The sequence below is a fragment of the Scheffersomyces coipomensis genome, assembly GCF_036884675.1.
Source record: "Scheffersomyces coipomensis strain NRRL Y-17651 chromosome Unknown DFJ63scaffold_4, whole genome shotgun sequence".
Classification (NCBI taxonomy): domain Eukaryota; kingdom Fungi; phylum Ascomycota; class Pichiomycetes; order Serinales; family Debaryomycetaceae; genus Scheffersomyces; species Scheffersomyces coipomensis.
The window spans coordinates 667,929-688,673 of NW_027042895.1; the positions used below are offsets into that span (position 1 = coordinate 667,929).

Sequence of the window (20,745 nt, forward strand, 5' to 3'; positions counted from 1 at the left end):
TCAGCAGAGTCTTAAATAAAAAAAGTGTCAATAAAATGACATTTTTTTTGTTTCGCTTTGGGTAATTAACAGCGCATCCGCAGTATCATTACTGTGCAAAAAATATATATGAGTGATGAGGTTAAGTCATTGATTGTAAAATATTATTTCAATATCATGGCCCCAAAAATATTATGAAAGGTAATGTTTCAAAAATATTTTGAACCATGGATAGGAATCAACTGACTGACTGATTTGCTGGAATGATGAACATGAACATAAGACAACTTAGTAAATATGAGATTGGGTTAAGTGATGGAATGAGACCGAATTGCAAAATATCATTGGAAGACTATATCCCCACAAAGAATACTAACAATTTCATGATATTATTTACTTATTTCTGCTTCTAGAATATAATTTTAGTATATTATTTTTCACTAAACTCTACTATAACCATGGTATGACGAGTTGTAATCACAGGTAAAATCAACTATTATTAAATGAAATAACAAATTGAAATTTTTAGTTTAAAGCCCGGAGAATAGTTTAGACATATGGATTTACCGTAAAAAATATTAAAAAGTAATATTCTGCCGAGGGACAGAAGTTTTTAGGGAGACGCAGAGGGTAAAAATAGTAATTTATTTTAAAGACAAAAAGTCTGAAAATGGAGTTCGTGTCTTTAGTGGATTAGCGTGTCTGCATGAATCCCCAAATTTCAGATCCTAGTCAAGACTAATGCAAAGAGTATATGTAGCTACATATGTTAAAAATATGTACCTACAAATAGACGAATACACTTGGAATCATCTTGAGTCATCTTGTAACGATGTATGAGGTTGGATTCATTAATCGAAGTAACTTTACTCCAGTTGGATTTAAAGAATACAGGAGTTAAGACTTTAAACAATTATTATTATGAACCGCTAAAAAATAAACCAAAACAGCTCTGGAAGTGTGGAAGTGTGAGCCAGTGCGAAATGTTTGAGCTTAATGGAGATTAAGGTATTTCGGTACTCTTCCATATAGGAGATAGTATGCAGGCGAAGGAATAAAGTCAAAAAATATTTTTTTGAGGTTATGTACCAAAGATACTAATAAGGAAGACAGACATTAAAAATTGCCGTATGGCATTACCAAGATAAGGAATAAATACTTGATGGTTTCAATTTGAAATATTTTCAAACTTGATACGTAATTGATATAGAGAATAGAAGTATCACTGACGCTAACCTACTCGAACTGAACATTATTATTAATGTACTAGCTCCTTTTAATTAGGGGATTGCTATTTTTCTAATGCTTCTAGATTTTTATTTTTTTTGTCTTATAGTTCAAATTTAGACTCTTGCAATATGACTAAAAGTTCAATTATTCTAATTTGTTGTCAATTGTATTGATAACATTCCATTTGATATCAACATGCTACTTGATAATAGGGAAATGTAACGGCAGTAAAAATATGTAACTCCAGCTTTGTTCAGCTCTATTCTCCTAAATAATAAAGATTTTGAGATATGGTCTATCATCATTGTCATCATGATGTTCAATGTGGTGGTTTGAGTGATAGCAAGGTGTTAAGACAAAAAAATAATTTTTACAGACAATAAAAAAAAATAAAAAGAAAAATAAAGTCGTGTCTGTTAAACTCCTTACTAGAGCATTTCTTAATAGTAAATTCATACTTCCAGAGACAAAAAAAAAAGACTCGGAAAAACTTCATAGTTGATAAGTAATACAGAAATGTCTATTACGTATAGGAATCTGATTACGAAGAATCCTGTATCGTATTCACTTTCTGTTACCTAGATTACAAAAATGTTTCTCAATAACCATAAATTCGGGTGATTGAACATGCCATGGAATACAAGTGGAGTAATCTCTACAATCAGATGTTGTTATTGTTAAACAGTTGCAGATACAGAATGAATATTAACTAAGAAAAAACTAAAATCAGCTGAACAAGACAAGAAGTGTTACCATCATTTAAAAAAATAGTGTAAAGGAAAGTGAGTTTGTAAGTGCTTGTGATGTGATCATTATAGTAATAAAAAATGGCAGTGCTATTATTTGTTCTCAATTAGTTAGTGGTCCCCTACGAAAAAAAGACAAAAATCAATTTCCATGCATCTGATTTTAATTTTTGTCTGATTCTTTTGGAGGTTACTAGTTGTAAAAATCAAAAAAATATTCAAATTTTCAGCAGACAAAAATTTTCATTTTCTCATATTTTATTTTTTGTTACATTCTTTCTGCATATGTTAAAATTCAAATTTCTTTTTTTCTTTTGTGCAACAGAGAACTAAAAAATAATTTTAAAAAATATTTTTTCGCATTTGAATTTTCCATATTTCCATATTTCTATACCCACAGGAAGCAGAAAAAAAAAGAAGGGGAAATTTGACATGGCTGATTGCAAATGAGGATGCATGAAATGTAAGCTATATATATTTCGAGATCTTTCCCTTTTTTTTGAAGTTTAATATCTATTTATATTTTATACATCTATTACTTTTATTCAACATCAACTACTAATAACTAAACATATATTCCATCATGAAATACATATCACAAGACGATATGGTGATAAGCACCAAAACTAGAAACATTCATTCATCTACTAAAGAAAATATCGATTATTTAGAATACATACCAATGAATTCTGAACATTATTTAAATGATAATTTAAATTTATTAGCATACATCAAATTAAATGAAAATGTTGAAAACACTACTGATGATTTAATCATTAAAAGAATCAATAACATTTGCTGGAGAAGATGTAATAAGAATTTATTCCAAGTTGATGAATTCAAACCATATTTAATTAACTGGGATAAAAACAGTGATATCACTTGGTTATTTGGTCCAAAGGTTGTTATTCCAGAAGAACAAGAAGAAGAACAACCACAAGAAGAAACCACTTCTACTATTGCATATCCAACTTTTAACTTTGAAGAATCAGAAGAAGTCTGTTCATTATTGAGTGATGATGAAGACGAAGAAGAAGAAGATAGTCAAAGTGAAGTTAGTTCTGTTTTATCATTTGAAAGAAAAAACTCATTAAGTTCCGCCAGTTCATACTTTGAAGAAGAAGATGATGAAGATTATGAATACAATTTAAAATCTTCAATTAAAAAGACATGCTCAAAATCAACCAAAAAAGTTTCATTCAACTACATTGTTAACACTAGAGAAATAATTAATGGTATTTCCTTTGATTATGATTTTTTAGATCATGAATGTTTATAAATCTAAAATCATTGATTGATTAATTGATACCACAAACAATTCTACTTATTCATGCATTATTTTCCTTACAATTACAACTTTTAATATTAATTATTCATCTAGTTCATTTCTTACTATGGTTTTCCATATTATATTTATTACATTGGTCATTTCTTTTCAATTCTTTCTTAGCATTAGCATTTTTATTTTAGTATATAGTTTTTTAGATAAAAAGTATTATTCTACAAAAATAAAAATAAACAAAAAAACATCATAGTCATCTTTTTTTAAAATTATCATTTGCAAATTGTAGATAAGTTAGATCTAAACATAGCTTAAACCCTGGGTATATAGTCTTAAATTTAGATTCCGTCCTAAATTATCATAAGGTAAATTGTGATATTTTAGATCACGTGCATGAATCTTTGGGGGAAAAGGAGAATTCCCTAGAAAATATAACTTCCGTCAACCCAGAGTTCAAGTTTCATATGACTGCAAATGCAAACTAAAAAATAGTTAAATCCAGAGGAAGGTCAAACATTGTCAAAGTATGGGGCAATATCAAACTTGCTATCTATATCATCATAGTTATATTTAATGACAACATCGCAAACTATGAAACAAAATATCATCATCGTCATCATCGAGTTTATGTTTAATTTCATTTCAACTGCAATTTCAGCTTATTATTTTTTTTGATGGCTTTATTATTATTTTTTCTATTTAGAGTGATATTATGACGCTAAAGTATTGCAGTGAGGATCTTTAGTCTTTAAAAATTTTCGTGTGGTGATTGTTCTTTTTATACCAACATTTATGATTATTATTTATTATTTTAGTGGAGTTTAATGATGATTCATAACTCCTCCTTTAGATTTTTTTATAGTGATTTGTGAGGAAGTTTGTGAGGAAGTATGGAAGATTTACACTTCCAGTTTTGGTCTAAATTTGATTAGAACTAAATATTTTTATTCTATTATCTGTTATTTTGAAACACTCATAATCCTATCCCCCATTAACCAAATTTATAGATTCATTGTCTTTTGAAATGAAAATCAACCCATCTCAAATTATTGTACGTGCATTTAGGGTATGTTGTGGGAGATTATATGTACTATCTACGCCTTATCGCGATATGTTGATAAGTAAAATCAAAAAGTTCGTAATGTAGTGGATACTCCCCACAATACAAAAAAAACCTACTCGGATGTTAAGTTGCGACGTTCATTGCCTTATAGTGCTACATTTGAACCAAACGGCAAATACCTTCCACCGCAAATTAAGATTTGACTATAAAAAGTTTAAATTTATTGATTTGACCTATTTGATTATTTGATTATTTTTTTTTGTTCTCCACTTGCGTTCCCTTTCCTCATTAGGAAAGCCTACCAAATGAAAACTTGATTCCCTCAATAGTTTACAGATACGATCTGTTTTTCCTATTTTCTCACTCTTGGGGAAGAAAAAGATCAGCGGTATGTGTTCTTTCCTTCTTTATAGGTGTTTGGTGATGGAGCGCCTAAATCCATAGTAGTATCTAGCCTTATTGTTGGTGTAATTTAGTTAGCCTCTCCTACAGAACATTTTGTTCTAATTGCATTTGCGAAGATATTTTGTGTTTATGATTTCTTAAAAGAGATAAATTCGTTTAATCAGTAAATTTCGTCTATATTTGCTTAACTCTTGAATATGATTTCTTATCCTCCTCCTCAAGAATCTTAAAAAGGTTACCATGTAGCAGGTATACTTACATACATTACATGAATTCGGGTTCTATTTCTCGTCTAGGTTTGTTAACCAGTCTAAAGAATGAGGGGAGTCTATCAAAAACTATAAATACATAGTTTCATCCTTCGGGGAGAAACAAGGTTCTAGCTGCGTTCATGGAAATAGCATCCGAAACCCATATCAAAAAAAAAAAGAAATGAAAAGGAAAATCTCAACTACTTCCTATTTGGGAATCAGACATTTTTTTAAAAAAAGACCAAAATTGATTTTTGTCTTTTTTTTCTCTGATAAAAGGAGTTTTGAATAATGAGACCAAATTTATATCCTATTGTCGCAGGTAGTTTTTCCATGTTACACAAAATTAAATTCATATTTCCAAACTATCAAAGATTAAAAAAAGAAACAACCATTTATGTAAGTGAAGTTCAGGAAATATAAAGTAACAGACTTCCGCACATTCATCCTACATTTCACACATTCACACACACACACACAGGTTAAATTAATTGGTCTAGTTGTCATTTTTCCTTTCCATTGTGGATATAAGCACCTTGTGTTATTCTTCCATTTGTAAGGGATATAATGGATACTTGTAATCATATATCCTCGAGAACTCATCGAGCCCATTACTATCCTCTATCTCCTTTAATCGATGGTTTAAATTATTTGGTCTGCTTCTGATATAACCAAATAAGTCAATAATATTTATTGATCAAGGAGTTAGATTTACAGTTTAGTTATACATAAACTATTCTTAATTCCATCCTCATCTTTCAAAATAGCTTAATTCAAATTATTTTATTGATTCACCGATAGTTTAGTCAATCCATCACCGATGGCCATTGTCAAATTGTTAGGTTTTGATACTTCTCATCGAAGTTTATTTTAGAATTAGGTGTTAACAGAATTGTAACTATGTAGTATTTCTTTAATTATTCTAATCTATACATACAACGTCAAAAACTAGTCTTATCTAATTAACTTTTACTTTACCTCAATACTACATCTCGACGGATCACCATATTACTACCAATTTTTCTTAGTTGTGTTCCATGCAGATCCTCATATAACTCGAATTATAATGTTGAAGCAAACTACAATGAGTAATCCCCCAAACCATACATTTCTTAGTATTTTGGAGGCAACAATGATTCACCATCCAAAGTTAATCCATACTGGTTGTTCCTTTCCACCTTAATTAATCCTGAACCATAATTTTCTTGGATCATAACTTCTGTTTATGAAAGTGTTTCCTGGTAACCGTTAAGTTTTTGTCTGATAATAATCTTCGTTGTCGTTACCTCCACGACAAAAATATTCTAACTGGGGGGTATCACCAACAAAGCTAAAATATATTTTTTGATTCCTTTAAATTTAAAAGGATTGACCTTTAGAGTTGCTTTCCAATGGTGTGATATAAAATAGTCTTAATTGTTCTCCCCTTTTTTATTTTTTTTAAGCTAACTTTACTAAGTTAATTGCAACCTTACTTCATTTAGTAGTTACTCCTAACGCAAGCGCTAGATCCTTTCCCTAATCAATGGATTTTGTGTTATTTTCTTTAAGTTTTAGTATTCGCATGGTTCCTGTCCTTCTCTTACGTGTGCGCCTGCATACAACTGCTTCTTCTAACAGTTATATACTTTACACGGATCATATGTTTTTAACATATGTTTTCCTTATCGTTAGTAAAATAATACACTCTTTAGTCAGAGTTAGTCATGAGGATAGTTTGCTTAATTAGGCAAGTCTACCAGGTGTTAATAGTCGTAAATATTATTTTTGTTCTTCTTCCAGTAAGGTTTTTCCAATGGTTGATCCGGTTTAAATAGTTCATGATCGTATATGAAAGCTCAGATAGGAAGTCTAGCAGTACAAGGGTTCAAGGAGCTAGATCTTTTGCATTACGATGTTTCGGGTTCCAAGATATTCTAAAAAACCAACAAACTATTTATTCTCCTCTTTTGCAATCAAATGTTTTACGTTTACGCTACTTTAAGAACAATTACTTCATTATGATGTTTATTTTTACAAAATAAAAACTGATCTATTCATTTATTTTTAAGATGTCCAGTATTGTGGATATCTTGCTAGAAATAGCGATCATCACGGGGCCAGAAGTAGTATCGAGTCCTTGAATGCAGCCGTATGTATATCAACATTATTTCTTACTCCTCACTTTTATTTAATGTTAAACTAGAATAGGTAATTATTAGCATTCTAACCCCCTGGAAACTTTGAATAGGCAAAGTGTTAGCACTCCTTGATGGACAGCACCTTCTATTTGTTGCAATCCATTTAATTATGAAATGAAAAATAGTCTATCAACTTAATCCAAGTCAATTTCTCCCTTTGTGACATCAGCATCTTCTTCCTCTTCATTTCTATTCTCATCTACTTCCTCTTCTTCTTCTTCACCTTGTTCATCATTTATTTCAACATTGTCTTGTTCTAAAAATAATGTATAAACAGCTCCCTTGAACAAAGTATGAATCAACCCAATTTTCATTTCTAAATTTCTTAAATTATCTAATAAAACATGAGCATTACCATTCGATTTAGACGCGCTTGATGCTATTATATCTTGTAAACTACTTGATTTGGTAGTTAAATGATTGATTTCATTATTAAGAGTTATGAGTTGATTATTGAGGAATTGATATTGTTGAAGGATTTCCCCCTCTATTGGAAATAATTGTGATGACTTAGTATAATCAATCGTCTGTAGATCTTGAAGAGACATGGTTAATTAATCTATTTGTATATATATTTCGTGATTATTATTGTTATTATATGGCTGTTGTTGTTGTTATTATGATTTGTTTGCGCTAAAACATTTTTGGTTAACAAATTGTCACATCCTGCATACAATGCCAAATTTCATCTTTGGGAATTTCTAAGGGGGACATCTATCAAAAAAGAAAATTGTTTTGACATCTAAAACTTTATTGTTACTAAACAGCATCAATTGGATCAATTGCGTTAGTGAAACTATGTCTAGTGTTGCAAATGGATCATCCACTGCCGTGGAACAACCGATCGTCAGCCCATCAGGTCCACCACCTTCAATTCCTGTTCCTAAGGAACCAAAACCTGTAGTCGAAGAACCAACTCCAAAGTCCGCTGCTGCTCCAATTACAAATGAAACTGTTCCACCCAGTGAAAAGAAAAGAAGATTAGTAAGAAAAACTCAAAGCACTAATCCCTTGAAATTGAAAATTTGGTTAGCTGGTCATGCTGCTACTGTTGCCTTTGGAGGTATTGCATTATTATTCCAATTATTATGGTTACCTAATTACTATTACATTAACAGTATTAGTTATAGATTAGCATTACTTGCTTCAGCTGTTACCTTGACAGCTACTTTCAGTCATGTATTTGGTTTGGAATATTTACCTTCATTTTCAACTTTATCCTCACATCAAAATTTCCAATATTTGATCTTAGCATTCATTTGGATTTTCACTTTTGAATCTATTTTCAAGGTCATTCCTTACGTTTTGATTTCATTATTACATCTTGCTAAACATCAAAAGATTGAAGTGGTCTTAAAAGAGAAAGATTTATTAGCATCAGTTATAGCTTACGATGAATTAGTGTTGATAGGATTCTTATTATTAAGAACTTTACTCTTTAGAGGTTCTTCAGGTTTCCAACTTGTGATCTTTTTAACTTTCTATTGGTTAAGAATTCTTTATAACAAGGAAACTCGTGTCTTATTTGAAACCATTATTGAAAGATTAGATAGTAAAGTTAGTAAGATTGAAAATCCAAAAGTTCAACATGTTTGGACTAGAACTAAACAATTCTTGGATGCTAAAGAACATGACGATCATAACGCCTAAGTCTTCTATGTTAATGTCAACTTTATATACTATTTTATATTTGACTTTTCTCTTACCCCTGTTTTATATTCATCAAAATGTTCTTTTATAGTAATTATATATGTGTTTTAAAAATTGTATGTTCCTGTATACAAAAATATCGAAATTTACCAAACCTCCTTTTTCTGAGTGGAAATGGATGAAGTTGTAATAATTAACTCTTAGATAATCAATTGATCAAGAATAATTATCAGTAGAGTGGACCTCCTGATAATCTAAATATCGTAATTTATAAAAGAATCACTCCTACCATGTCTTCCGAATCACCAATTGTTTATCAATTGGGTCATTTACCCATTAAAGATCATGTCTTTTCACCAGATCGTGGATTATTAGCCATTACTAAAGATAATGAAGTTGAAGTTTATCAAGTTTCAAGTAATTTATCAGTTAGACCTAAATTATTCACTACTTTGAAAGGCCATGATAAAACTGTTACTTCAGTTGATATTTCTCCTGATGGCACTAGAATTTTAACTTGTTCTCAAGATAGAAATGCCTTAGTTTGGGAATTTGATGGTCAAGATTATAAACCAACTTTAGTATTATTAAGAATCAATCGTGCTGCTACTGTTTGTAAATGGTCACCAAATGGTCAAAAATTCGCTGTTGGTTCATCTGATCGTGTTATTGCCATTTGTTATTATGAAGCTGAAAATGATTGGTGGGTTTCTAAACATTTAAAGAAACCATTAAAATCAACTATTACTAGTTTATCATGGCATCCAAATAATGTATTGATTGCCAGTGGTTCCACTGATGGTCATGTTAGAGTGTTTAGTTCTTTCATTAAAGGAATTGATGAAAAACCAGAACCAACAGTTTGGGGATCAAAATTACCATTTCAAACTTTATGTGGAGATTTCATTAATGAAACTGGTGCATGGATTCATGATGTTTCTTTCAGTCCTGATGGAGATAGTCTTGGATTTGTAAGTCATGATTCAACTATTGGGATTATTTATCCTGAAGGTGAAGGATTACCACCAAAATCAATCATTAATGTTAAGACTGAATATTTACCATTTAAATCATTTGTGTTTTTAACTAATAATAAATTAGTAGTTGGAGGTCATAATTGTAATCTTATTGTATTTGAAGGTGATGAAAGTGATTGGAAGGAATCATTCAAGGTTGAAAGTCAAAAGGATTTAATTAATGATGTTCCAGTTCATGGTAATGGTGATGAAGATGATGAAGAAATCTCATCCCATCAAGCTTTAAATATGTTTAAACAAATGGATTTAAAAGGTAGAGTTAATAAACCTACCAATGGTGCTGGTGGTTCCAAAGCTTTAACTACTATTCATCAAAATACCATTGCAAGTATTAAGTTATTTTCCGCTAATAAGGTTAGTACATCTGGTATTGATGGTAAAGTTGTTATTTTCACAGTTTAGAGAAACATATATAAAATGTAAACTACAATTATTATAAATATAAAATTTTGAATTAAGAATATAATGTACATTGTTGTATATATATATAATGTAATATTACTATAATGAGATGTTAGTTATTAATTCATCATGATAAATTAATCGATTATAAAAACATTTCGACAAAAGTAAATATTAACGTCAGATATTGAGCTTTGGTAAAGGAGTATCTTCATGAAATTTTTGGTTCAGAAGCAGAACTGAAAAGTAAGTGTATCATCATTAAATATTTAAAAGTCTGAATGTATTATAGATCAGGTTGATTTAATACATACTATTTTCGAAATCAAAAATCAAAATAAAATATTCAGAAACAAAGATTCAGGCCAGCTGATTACTTTGAAAGATCTTAAAGGTAACAAGTTAGTATAATTGATCGTTAATGACGTATGAAAGGGGGGGTCTATTTTCTTCAAAAATTGAATTCTGGTAATAATAAGGATCAGATGGTGATGCATGTATTTATCCATGGCTCAGGATTCACCGGACATAGTGTTGTGTAACAATCATCATAAAAAATAACTAGACAACATCCAAATTCAAAGATAATAGACTTATAAAATCATTCAAAAACATACTATTTATCAATCGTTAGTAACAACATGTAAATGTTAGAACCAACGTAGATATAATCCCATTGAATTAGACGATCAACTAAGACGCCTAGAGATACTATCAGATCCACAGTCTAATAGTTAGTCTGTTGACTGAATGATTGAAGATGGTATAATGTATTTGGCCCTTTGAAAAAAAATTTTTATCTGGCTTTTTTATGGTGAACTTTTTTTTCTGTACAATTATCATGGTGAGCCGGGTAACTTTTGTCATTGAAGATATTTTGATTACCCTAAACCTTACCAATATGATTATGACATATATATATTTCTTATTAGACAAGACAAGCTTTGGTAAGATGATAGCTAGTTCTTGGTAGTACAAGTCACATGGCATATGTAAATCAGTTCTTTTGCATGAGTTCAACAGTCTAAGAGATAATATTACTATTCCTCCAAGTAGTAAACAAGCTTACAGAGTTAAACTAACACTATTATTGGTATTTGAACTAAGAGGGTTATTTCTTCTTATGGTAACGTAGTACAATATAATATGACTATAAATAAAATAACCAGTTAAACCATATTGATTTGTCAAAATGGTTATGATTTATGTTGCGTTCTAGATTTTCGTTCTAGCTTACCGACCTAGTTATTATACGAAGAAAGACAACGAATTCTAGCAAACAAGTCTTACTCAAGATCAAATGTCTACTGACAGTGATCTCTAATCGATCTACACCCACAAATAACTAAATAGTAATCTACTTCATTCTACTTCATTAACTGAAATACCTTGAAACCAACTAAAACGTGTGTAAAGGACATTAATCTCCCTCTCCCTAAAATTTAAAATCTCTCACTAAAATTTGTCGCTGCAAAAATAAAAAAATAAAAGCCTTTAAAAATTTAGCGGACTTCACAAAAGAAATTATGAGCTTTAAGCAGCATCACTTACGCAAATTTGACCACAAAACTAAAATTAATTAGCCTAAATCTGAATTATGCTAAATTTAAATTAAAGTTACTTTGCTGGGTCATTATCCAATTACCATTTATATATCATTGTGCTATAGTCCACAAGCTACGGAATCGAACTACTTCAAGTTTGATTTACTGGCAAGAGTTCTCATAGTTTTGTTTAGTCCACTTCAACCTTCCATTACTATATTCAAAATCCCTTATCTTGCCGCTTCATTCTTTTAATTTTAAACCATGACAGATAACAATGAAAGTCAACCATTAATTGATGCTGATCCTTTATCACATTCAAGTTCAGGGAAGTCGTACAATAGTGTGGAATCATTCCATGGTTCGAAATCTACTTCTGCTTTGAATAAAGTTGCCTTTAGTTCCAACTACTTGAATAACAATTTTAACAGTGGGTTCAGAAATGACTCAGCCATGGTATCTCAAGAAGACTTCTTAAGAAGTAATTCAATCATGGAATTACATAGATCAGCTACTGTCTCCCAAGTTCAAAAACCATTATTCCATAGATTAATTGCTCATCAATTTTCAGTATCAAATGCAAGTTCACCTCATGAATTTCAAGGTGTAGCAAGATCTGCTAGTTTCGCCATCCCTAATGATCAAGCAAGTGTTTATAGTGTATCAGATCAAGATCAGAGAAGAATGAGTATAATAAATATATTAAGACCAACTCGTTTGATTGGAAGTTATAAAGCCATTTGTAATTGGTATGACTATCTAATTGATGATAAAACCATCAACTCAAGTAAATCAAGTGCTATTAGGGAATATTATAGAGAACAAAACGAAATTATAGAACGATTACAAGAAATTGATAACTTTTTAGATGCTGGTAAAGTTCATTATAATATGTTGACCAATTATGGTACCGATTCAAGAATATTAACAACTCATGTGGAAGATGATGAAGATGAAACCTTGGATGACCAAACACCAAGCAATCATCACAACAAATCAGGATCAAGTTCAACCCCTGCTACAAGTCCGCGAGGTAATGGTCGTACTCCAGATGATTTAGAACTGCAATTATCTAAATCCAAATACTCCAGATTTTATATTGTACCTGGAAATATTGATCATGATGGTTCTAAATTTCTTGGTTATGATGAAGAAGCAGATGCAGCTGAAGCTTATACCGCTATCATGGTTAATTTTTTCCTTAATTTTCTTTTATTATGTGGGAAAGTTGTTGTCACTCTTTTAACTAATTCCATTTCCGTGGTTGCATCTTTAGTAGATTCTATTTTAGATTTCTTATCAACCTTTATTATCTTTATTGCTAATAAATTAAGTACATCCAAAGATTGGAGAGTATTGAATGCATTCCCAGTTGGTAGATCAAGATTAGAACCATTAGGTATCTTAGTATTTTCTATCATTATTATCATTTCATTTGCTCAAGTTGGTCAAGAAGCTTTTAAAAAATTAGCATTCAGTGCTCCTGAGGACAGAATAGCGGCACAAATGGGGCTCGACTCTATAGCCATCATGACTGTTACAATCATTAGTAAAATTGGTTGTTGGATATGGTGTTCTAAAAGTAAATCAAGTTCAGTGCAAGCTTTAGCTCAAGATGCTGAAACTGATATAGTATTCAATTTAGTTTCATTATTAATGCCAACTGTGGGATTTTATTTGGATATTTGGTGGTTAGATCCATTAGGAGCTGTATTATTGTCATTTTACGTCATTTTTGGATGGAGTAAAACTGCTTTTGAACATATTAATAATTTAACTGGTGCAGCAGCTGATCCATTAGATTATAAAATCATATTATATCTTGCTTATAGATTTGCCGAACCAATTGAACATATCACGGCATTAAAGGTTTATCATGTAGGTGATAACCTTAACGTTGAGATTGATATTGTGTTTGCAAAGGAAAAATATGAACTTTCATTTAAAGATTGTCATGATATAGCTGAAGCTTTACAATATTCAATAGAAACTTTACCTATGGTCGAAAGAGCCTTTGTTCATATTGATTACATGGAAGGAAACTTCAAAGGACATCTTAAATGATCTCACCTTACATATATATATAAATCTATCTATTTATTCTTTATTTATTTGAATATTTAATAACTTATTTTTACGCTACCTAGAGCAAGTTCTCCTCTAGATAATTTTGTAACCCAGTTTTATATTTCGAGATAATATCATCTTTATTATCTTGACCCACTCTATTAAACTTATTAATCAAATTTTTCAAATCTTCTATAATTGGTTGATAATTATTTGAGCTTATTAGTAAGTCAGGATTAGTGATTAACAAATCATCTAATAATTTCAACCCATTTCCTTGAGTTGTAGATGTTGAAGATGTAATGAGATATTTTAAGATATTCATCAAACAGATAGCACTGAAGTAAAAGCAAAAATGAATTTGATCCGATAAGTACGCAAAATATGAATCACTTGCAATATCATTTACGAATCGGACCACGCTATACGAACATTCAAGCATCTTTAAAATATCTTGTTTACTGGTATGGCTTAAAACATAGCGAATGTTGTTCTCGTCATATAATGATGAATTGGAATTAGGATTAGATGATGAGTTATCATCCTTCTTGAATGGTTTCAAAATAGTTGTTTTCAGAAAATTATAACAATAATAAATCACCAATGAACAGAAATTATAATTTAGTTCAACAAATTGTAAATTGGGTTGCGAGAATAAGTACTCCCATTGATCATACCATAATCTTAACTCTTCTTTAACCGATTTGAACCCAAGTTCCAAATCTTTCAATTGATGATTTGAACTGGCAGATCCACTGCCAATACTGAATTGAACTTGTATAAAATTATATGCAATCAAAAGAATCCCAATTTCACTAACCATTCTCCCATCGAAATTAGTTGCGCTTGGTAAGCTTAATGTAGCTGTACAATAATTGATTCGGATTTCATCAACTACGCACATTCTTCCAGAGAAGACGCAATTGATGATATGAACCAAACATAAGTGATTGTAAATTCTTAATATAGTTAAGGTTTGATATTCGTCAGAATCCAATTCATCGTAAAGCACTGTGAATGGGGATGTAATTGATCCACCTCCAGTTATAGCTGATGCTGATGGCGAAGTTGTTGAGATTCGATTATTATTTTTGAATAATGTTCCAAAGGTGGATTTAGTGATGAATGTGGTTAAACCTATACTTGATAAAAACCACGCATCTAGATTGAAATCATCTAAATCCAGATCAAGATCATCAACATTATCATCATCCATAGTGGAAGGTACAATTGATGATAACGACAACAGGTAGATTGATAATATCACTAATGATTGTAAGAACTCAATATCACCACTATTATCGGAAGCGCCTTGAAAAGCAGTATACTTGATTAAAGAACTATCAAGATCCAGAACCAATTTTTTAATTAAATCCTTATACGTTCTCTTTTTCCGGGAGAAATTATTTATATCACCTGGACTTACACCATTTAAAGAATACCTTAACGATAGAAGACAACATGTAGTTAAAAGTAATGAAGATTTATATCGAATCCTATCGATTAAAACTTCAGTGGATAAACTCAGAGGGAACGATACCCATCTCCCATAATTTCTTCTGAAATCATTCATTAGATCAATTGTTTCTGTGAGATTTAGGATATTTAAAGATATGATATCATCAGTAGTTTCGAAATATGGTTTTGATTTATTAGATCTCTTGATGGTCGATAAGTTTAGTAAGTTGAGGATTGGTTTAGGAACATCCTTTTCCTTGATTTGATTGTTTATAATCGAAAATGGTGATGATTTTAAAGAAATAGTGGGTGATTGAAATGAAAATTGATTATCGACATTGGTATCATCTTCTTCAAAGACTTGGAAATCACTGGAATGCAATTGAGAACTTCCAAGGCCTGGGAAATGAAGTCCTGATCTTGTTTGACTATTACTACTACTAGCAGCTGCATTCGAGGAATTATTATTATTATTGTTGTTATTATTATTACCATACAAGTTATCAAAGAATAATGATGGAGTTGTCGGCACTGATGATTTTTTCATTGAACTTGCAGCTTCCAAGAGAAGTCTTGCATCATGATTGATTAAATCATGATCCATAGGAGGATTTCCACTACTACTTTGACCACTTATGGATGATGATGAATTATTCTTTAAAAATGACATTATTTCAGTCAATCCTCCATAAATAAGATCCAATTTCCGATCAGTTTCAGAATTATCAGTCATCATACTACTGACAGAACTATTATTAATTGGCATAGGCATAGCCACTGCTTCAAGTTCAAAAGAACATGGTTTATTCAAGAATATACATCTTAAACAAGAATTTCGTTCTGAAGATCTAAAACATCGAGTCTTTTGTCTTCGACATAATTCACACGCTTTCAAGGTCCTAGTAGCTTGAGCTGCTTTTCTATTATCACCACTGACTGAATCTGAATCCTTTCTCTTTCGATTATATTTTCTCTTTTTGGCTTTAGTTGGATTATCATTATCATTATCGTTATCGATTTCTTCTTTGATAGCAAGATCATCTTGAACTTGATCTTGCATGATTTGTGGAGTGATCAAATCATTCTCATCATTGGCTCCATTCATCTCTTCCAGCACCATTCTTCCAAAGGAAAACACACTATTTCATAAATTTAGAAATTATTCACAAAATCTGAAAAATCCCACTAAATCAGAATTCAAACCAAAACCTCAAAATGAATTCTGTTCCACCGGAAGCGCTTAAAATAAATATATCCTGCATATACCCATTTTTTTTAGCATAATAAATCAATAAAATTAAAGTTGCCAAAGTAATTAATGGTAAAACTTATTAATATCAAAATTTTCCTATATTTTATTATGAAAAGTGATGTTGATGTTCATACAAATTATATTACTGAATGAGAGGTCTACCATATGACGAATTTACAGCATTTTACAATGATATTGATATAATTGGGTGAATGCCAATGCTTTTTAGCAGAACAGACATCTTGTAACCCGCATTTATTAGCCTAAATAAAACTTATGGAGATGGGATGGAAAGAATTATATGGTGATGAAATATTTTGGAAAGATATTCAAAGCACTTTATACTTTACTCGATCGGTTGGATTCGATATTGAATTAACAACTAAGTCCATTGATTGAATCTTAATCCCTCTATTGATCATAAGATGATCGAAATCAATTTTACCTTGATATTGAATGATACCAACTTCAAATTGATTTTTATCCCGAAGTTTTAACTGACCTAAGAATTTGATTTCATAATCTTTATTACCATTTATAATCGTATGATCAAGTTTATGTTTATCAAGAATAGGTACTTCATGAACTTTCCCACTTCCCTTTTCATGAGTTTTGATTTGTTCATTATCTAATCGATCTAATTTTAATCCTAACAGAATCAATATATTATTGATTGATGATGCTATATTGATGGGTTTAACTATCCATGACACATTGGCACTCACTTTCTTCTTCTTCGTAACTTCATTATCATCATTATCATTCTTCATTATATGCCTTTGGATTTGGATTTGTATACCTGATACACTTATATATTTTGATTCAACCCATAATTTTAATTTTGGTCCTGACCCTACTATTATAGTACTGGTATCAGGAAATGAATCCACTGTTAATGGTAATCCAAACATTTGTTTGATTTTAGAATTTAATGATACTTGTTCTAATACACTATATTTTATATTCTCTTGCTCTAAAACATGTAAGTAATTATCCAAATCAGATTTAATGGTATCTTTATTCATTTGATCCATTTCAATTATTAAATAATCATAAAACTCTTTATCTATGTACAAGATTCCTCCTGGGAATGTAAAAGTTTTTTGCCAAAGTAAATTTAGATTGAGCCATAATGGTAAGAATATAGTTCTGGTTTTAATAAATTCTTGAGGTTGCTGTTGTCCATTAACTTGTAATTGATCATCAAATTCATCATCATCATCTTCATCATAATTGAATTTAATCAATTCTGATATCACATATCCTGCCATAGTTAACGTACTGGAGGTGATGATTAACAAGATTATTGTCTTTACTGAAAGTTTCCTCTTATCCTGTAAGGGACTATTATTAAATATGCTTGATTTAATGATTCTATTCCGTAACATATGATCATACTTCAATTTCTCTATTTCTTGATTATATCTCTGAGTAGGAGTTGAATTATAATAACCTCTGACCTGGATATGTTTACTAAAGATTCTGTGACAGATCTTAGTTTTATGGTTTCCATAATCCAATCGTGGACCAGATATTGTAGAAAATAATCGTGTCACCCCATAAAACGAATGACAACGCCATTGCAAGGGTAGAATCGTCTTAACACCAAGTTGAGGACCACCACTATGAGTAAGAACCTCAAGCATGGTTGATGCTATGTTTTAGTGTATGATTATGCCAATTGTAAAACAAGAAATCGGAATACTGCTGTAAAATCTGGTTACACCACTGGAATGTGATCATTCCTATTGAAGAAAGTGTTACAATGCGAGAGAGGACGGTACTGTATATAATATAGTAGGAGAGAAGTTCTAATTATAGCATAACAAATGGATTCTATGGAAAGTAATGGGGCAATTATAATGATGTGAAACCTTCTAGAACTAATCAGAAGTAATAAGAAGAATAACTTAGTAGAACTAACAATTACCCAATTCAATTTGGAGAATAAACTGTGTAGTAATTACATAATTGAACTTTGTAATCATAGATAACTAGAATTAATATGCAGTCAATTGTTTAATATTAACTCTAATTAACTCTAATTAACTAATATGTGTAGATCACTAACAATTGTTATACACTATCAATTCATTATGATGTAAATCCAGTTATGAATTAAACTGTTAAAATACGTTACCCACCACAAATAATAAATTATTTGTGGTGGCTATTTGAAGCTCAAATTCCGCGAGCCTCACTTTCCGTTTTCGGTTCTAGTTCCGACAACCGTTGATAAGGAACCTCAATCAACACAAATATGACAAATTCTTATAATCCCTAAAGATATGAAAATAAATTTTTATATAAATCTGTCGTTATTTGCTTGTAGGGACTATTTCCAATCTGTTAAACTTTTACTACTTCATTATACCAAGTTCAAACAATGACTGTCGAATTACATCCTCAATTCAAAACTAAATCAGGTGAACCAATTACCATTGGTGCAGGATCAGGTACTGCTGTGAAAGCTCTTAAAAGAGCTGATCCAACCAATACTGAACTTTTAGACGGAATCGTTGATAGATTAACTTATTCCATCAATGTGGGTTATAATCATTTAGATACTGCTGAAGTTTATACTACTCATCCTGAGATTCATAAAGCAGTGGTGAAAAGTAAAGCTCCAAGAGAAAAATTATGGATAACAACTAAATATATTGCTGCAAGTCCACATGTGGGTAAGACTAGTGGAAGTCCATCAAAGTTTGTTAAAGAAGCTCTTGAAGAACTTGATACTGATTATATTGATCTTTTATTGATCCATCATCCATTTTTCACCACTGATAGTGCCGGAATTGAATTAGAAGATGCTTGGAAAGAACTTATTGATGCAAAGAAAGCTGGTCATGTTAGATATATTGGGGTTTCAAATTTTGCTGTTGAACATCTTAAAAGAATCATAGCTGTCAGTGAAAAGGAAGGTAAAGAATATTATCCTGTTGTCAATCAAATTGAATATCATCCATATTTACAAAATCAATCTGAAGGAGTGGTTGATTTTTCAAAAGAACATGGAATTTTAATTGAAGCTTATGGTCCATTAACTCCCCTTTTCAGAATCACTGATGAATCAGGAAATGTTATTGAAGATCATCCATTGAAACCAATATTACCTGAATTATCTAAAAAATATAAAAAATCTGAAGCTCAAGTATTATTAAGATACGTTTTAGATAAGGGTATCTTACCAATTACAACTTCATCTAAAAATGAAAGAATTAAAGAAGCACTTGAAATTTATGATTTCAAACTTAGTAAAGATGATGTTGAATTAATCGATACCGAAGGAGCTAAATTCCCTTACAGAGCCTTCTTTAAAGGAAGATTTTAATAATCATTATCATATTTGTTCAAACTTTTTTTTTAAAATTAATTAATTATATAGAAAAAAATTTATTGAAATAAAAGAGATGCTGCTAAATCAACATTACCATTGGTTTGTTTTAAGGCTGTAATTGCTTCACTTCTTGAAAACCCTAAATCAATTAAACGAGTAATGTCTTCTTCTTTTGGAGGAGCAGCAGCTACCGGAGCGGCAGTGGTAGCAGCAGAAGGTCCAGATCTTGATACAGCAGCAGCACCTACAGCTGAAGAAGCAGCTGAACTACTAACTGGTTCATTACTAGGAGTTGAATTAGCAGGTCTAGTATCACTAAATATATTTCCCCCCAATCCACTACCTCTTTGACCACCACCACTACCACCAAACATACCATTATTTTGAACTTCTGAAGCAGGTAAAAATTTAGTTTCTATATGACCACCCACAATTAATTTATCCTTTTCTAAATCAATAATACATTTATGTCTTCTTAACATATCTAATCCAAATAATAAATCAACCAGGGTATCTATAACCATAAATGAGCATGGGATTTCAATATTAGAATCTCCTATACTTATAGGAACACTATGAATTTTACCTTCAATTCTTTGTGAACCAACCCCTCTTGCTTCTCCTTGAAATCTTCTATCTATCAATCTAGCAATTCCAACTTTTTCAGCAAGTCTAGGTGATATAATAGTGGTTTGAGCTCCAGAATCAACAAATGCTTGTACATTTTCTCCATTAACTTTAATATTAATGAATAACATATCAACTTGAGCAAAACTTTCAGGAGTTATTTCATAAGCTAATTTCATATTCTCTTCAATTTGTTCTTGTCTAATCATTTCTAAAATCTTAGCTTGATTAT

The 20,745-nt window shown here is 30.8% G+C and overlaps 8 protein-coding genes across 8 annotated transcripts; 5 read left to right on the plus strand and 3 right to left on the minus strand. All coding sequences in view use genetic code 12, as the record gives it.

Annotated features, from left to right (window-relative positions):
* Positions 1-2,101: 2,101 nt before the first annotated feature.
* Positions 2,102-3,504, plus strand: DFJ63DRAFT_152684 (uncharacterized protein). The gene has a single exon (XM_064903564.1). It carries the CDS (start codon positions 2,539-2,541, stop codon positions 3,232-3,234), a length of 696 nt encoding a protein of 231 aa, XP_064761642.1. The 5' UTR covers positions 2,102-2,538; the 3' UTR covers positions 3,235-3,504.
* Positions 3,505-7,270: 3,766 nt separating this feature from the next.
* On the minus strand, positions 7,271-7,684 carry DAD3 (Dad3p; the record flags this gene model as incomplete). The annotated part of the gene is made up of 1 exon (XM_064908236.1): positions 7,271-7,684. The coding sequence occupies one exon, from the start codon at positions 7,682-7,684 to the stop codon at positions 7,271-7,273; it is 414 nt and encodes a 137-aa protein (XP_064761643.1).
* A 125-nt stretch (positions 7,685-7,809) lies between these two features.
* Positions 7,810-8,931, plus strand: DFJ63DRAFT_152650 (uncharacterized protein). Its single transcript, XM_064903558.1, has one exon. It carries the CDS (start codon positions 7,935-7,937, stop codon positions 8,784-8,786), a length of 852 nt encoding a protein of 283 aa, XP_064761644.1. The 5' UTR covers positions 7,810-7,934; the 3' UTR covers positions 8,787-8,931.
* ARC40 (Arc40p) lies at positions 8,915-10,264 on the plus strand. The gene has a single exon (XM_064907025.1). It carries the CDS (start codon positions 9,077-9,079, stop codon positions 10,223-10,225), a length of 1,149 nt encoding a protein of 382 aa, XP_064761645.1. The 5' UTR covers positions 8,915-9,076; the 3' UTR covers positions 10,226-10,264.
* Positions 10,265-11,624: 1,360 nt separating this feature from the next.
* DFJ63DRAFT_152653 (uncharacterized protein) lies at positions 11,625-13,873 on the plus strand. The gene has a single exon (XM_064903559.1). It carries the CDS (start codon positions 12,034-12,036, stop codon positions 13,831-13,833), a length of 1,800 nt encoding a protein of 599 aa, XP_064761646.1. The 5' UTR covers positions 11,625-12,033; the 3' UTR covers positions 13,834-13,873.
* ZCF19 (Zcf19p) lies at positions 13,874-16,645 on the minus strand. Its single transcript, XM_064903560.1, has one exon. The coding sequence runs from the start codon at positions 16,412-16,414 to the stop codon at positions 13,913-13,915; it is 2,502 nt and encodes an 833-aa protein (XP_064761647.1). The 5' UTR covers positions 16,415-16,645; the 3' UTR covers positions 13,874-13,912.
* On the minus strand, positions 16,645-18,562 carry DFJ63DRAFT_152675 (uncharacterized protein). Its single transcript, XM_064903563.1, has one exon. It carries the CDS (start codon positions 18,190-18,192, stop codon positions 16,876-16,878), a length of 1,317 nt encoding a protein of 438 aa, XP_064761648.1. The 5' UTR covers positions 18,193-18,562; the 3' UTR covers positions 16,645-16,875.
* DFJ63DRAFT_152656 (aldose reductase) lies at positions 18,563-19,911 on the plus strand. The gene has a single exon (XM_064903561.1). It carries the CDS (start codon positions 18,933-18,935, stop codon positions 19,878-19,880), a length of 948 nt encoding a protein of 315 aa, XP_064761649.1. The 5' UTR covers positions 18,563-18,932; the 3' UTR covers positions 19,881-19,911.
* Positions 19,912-20,745: the final 834 nt, after the last annotated feature.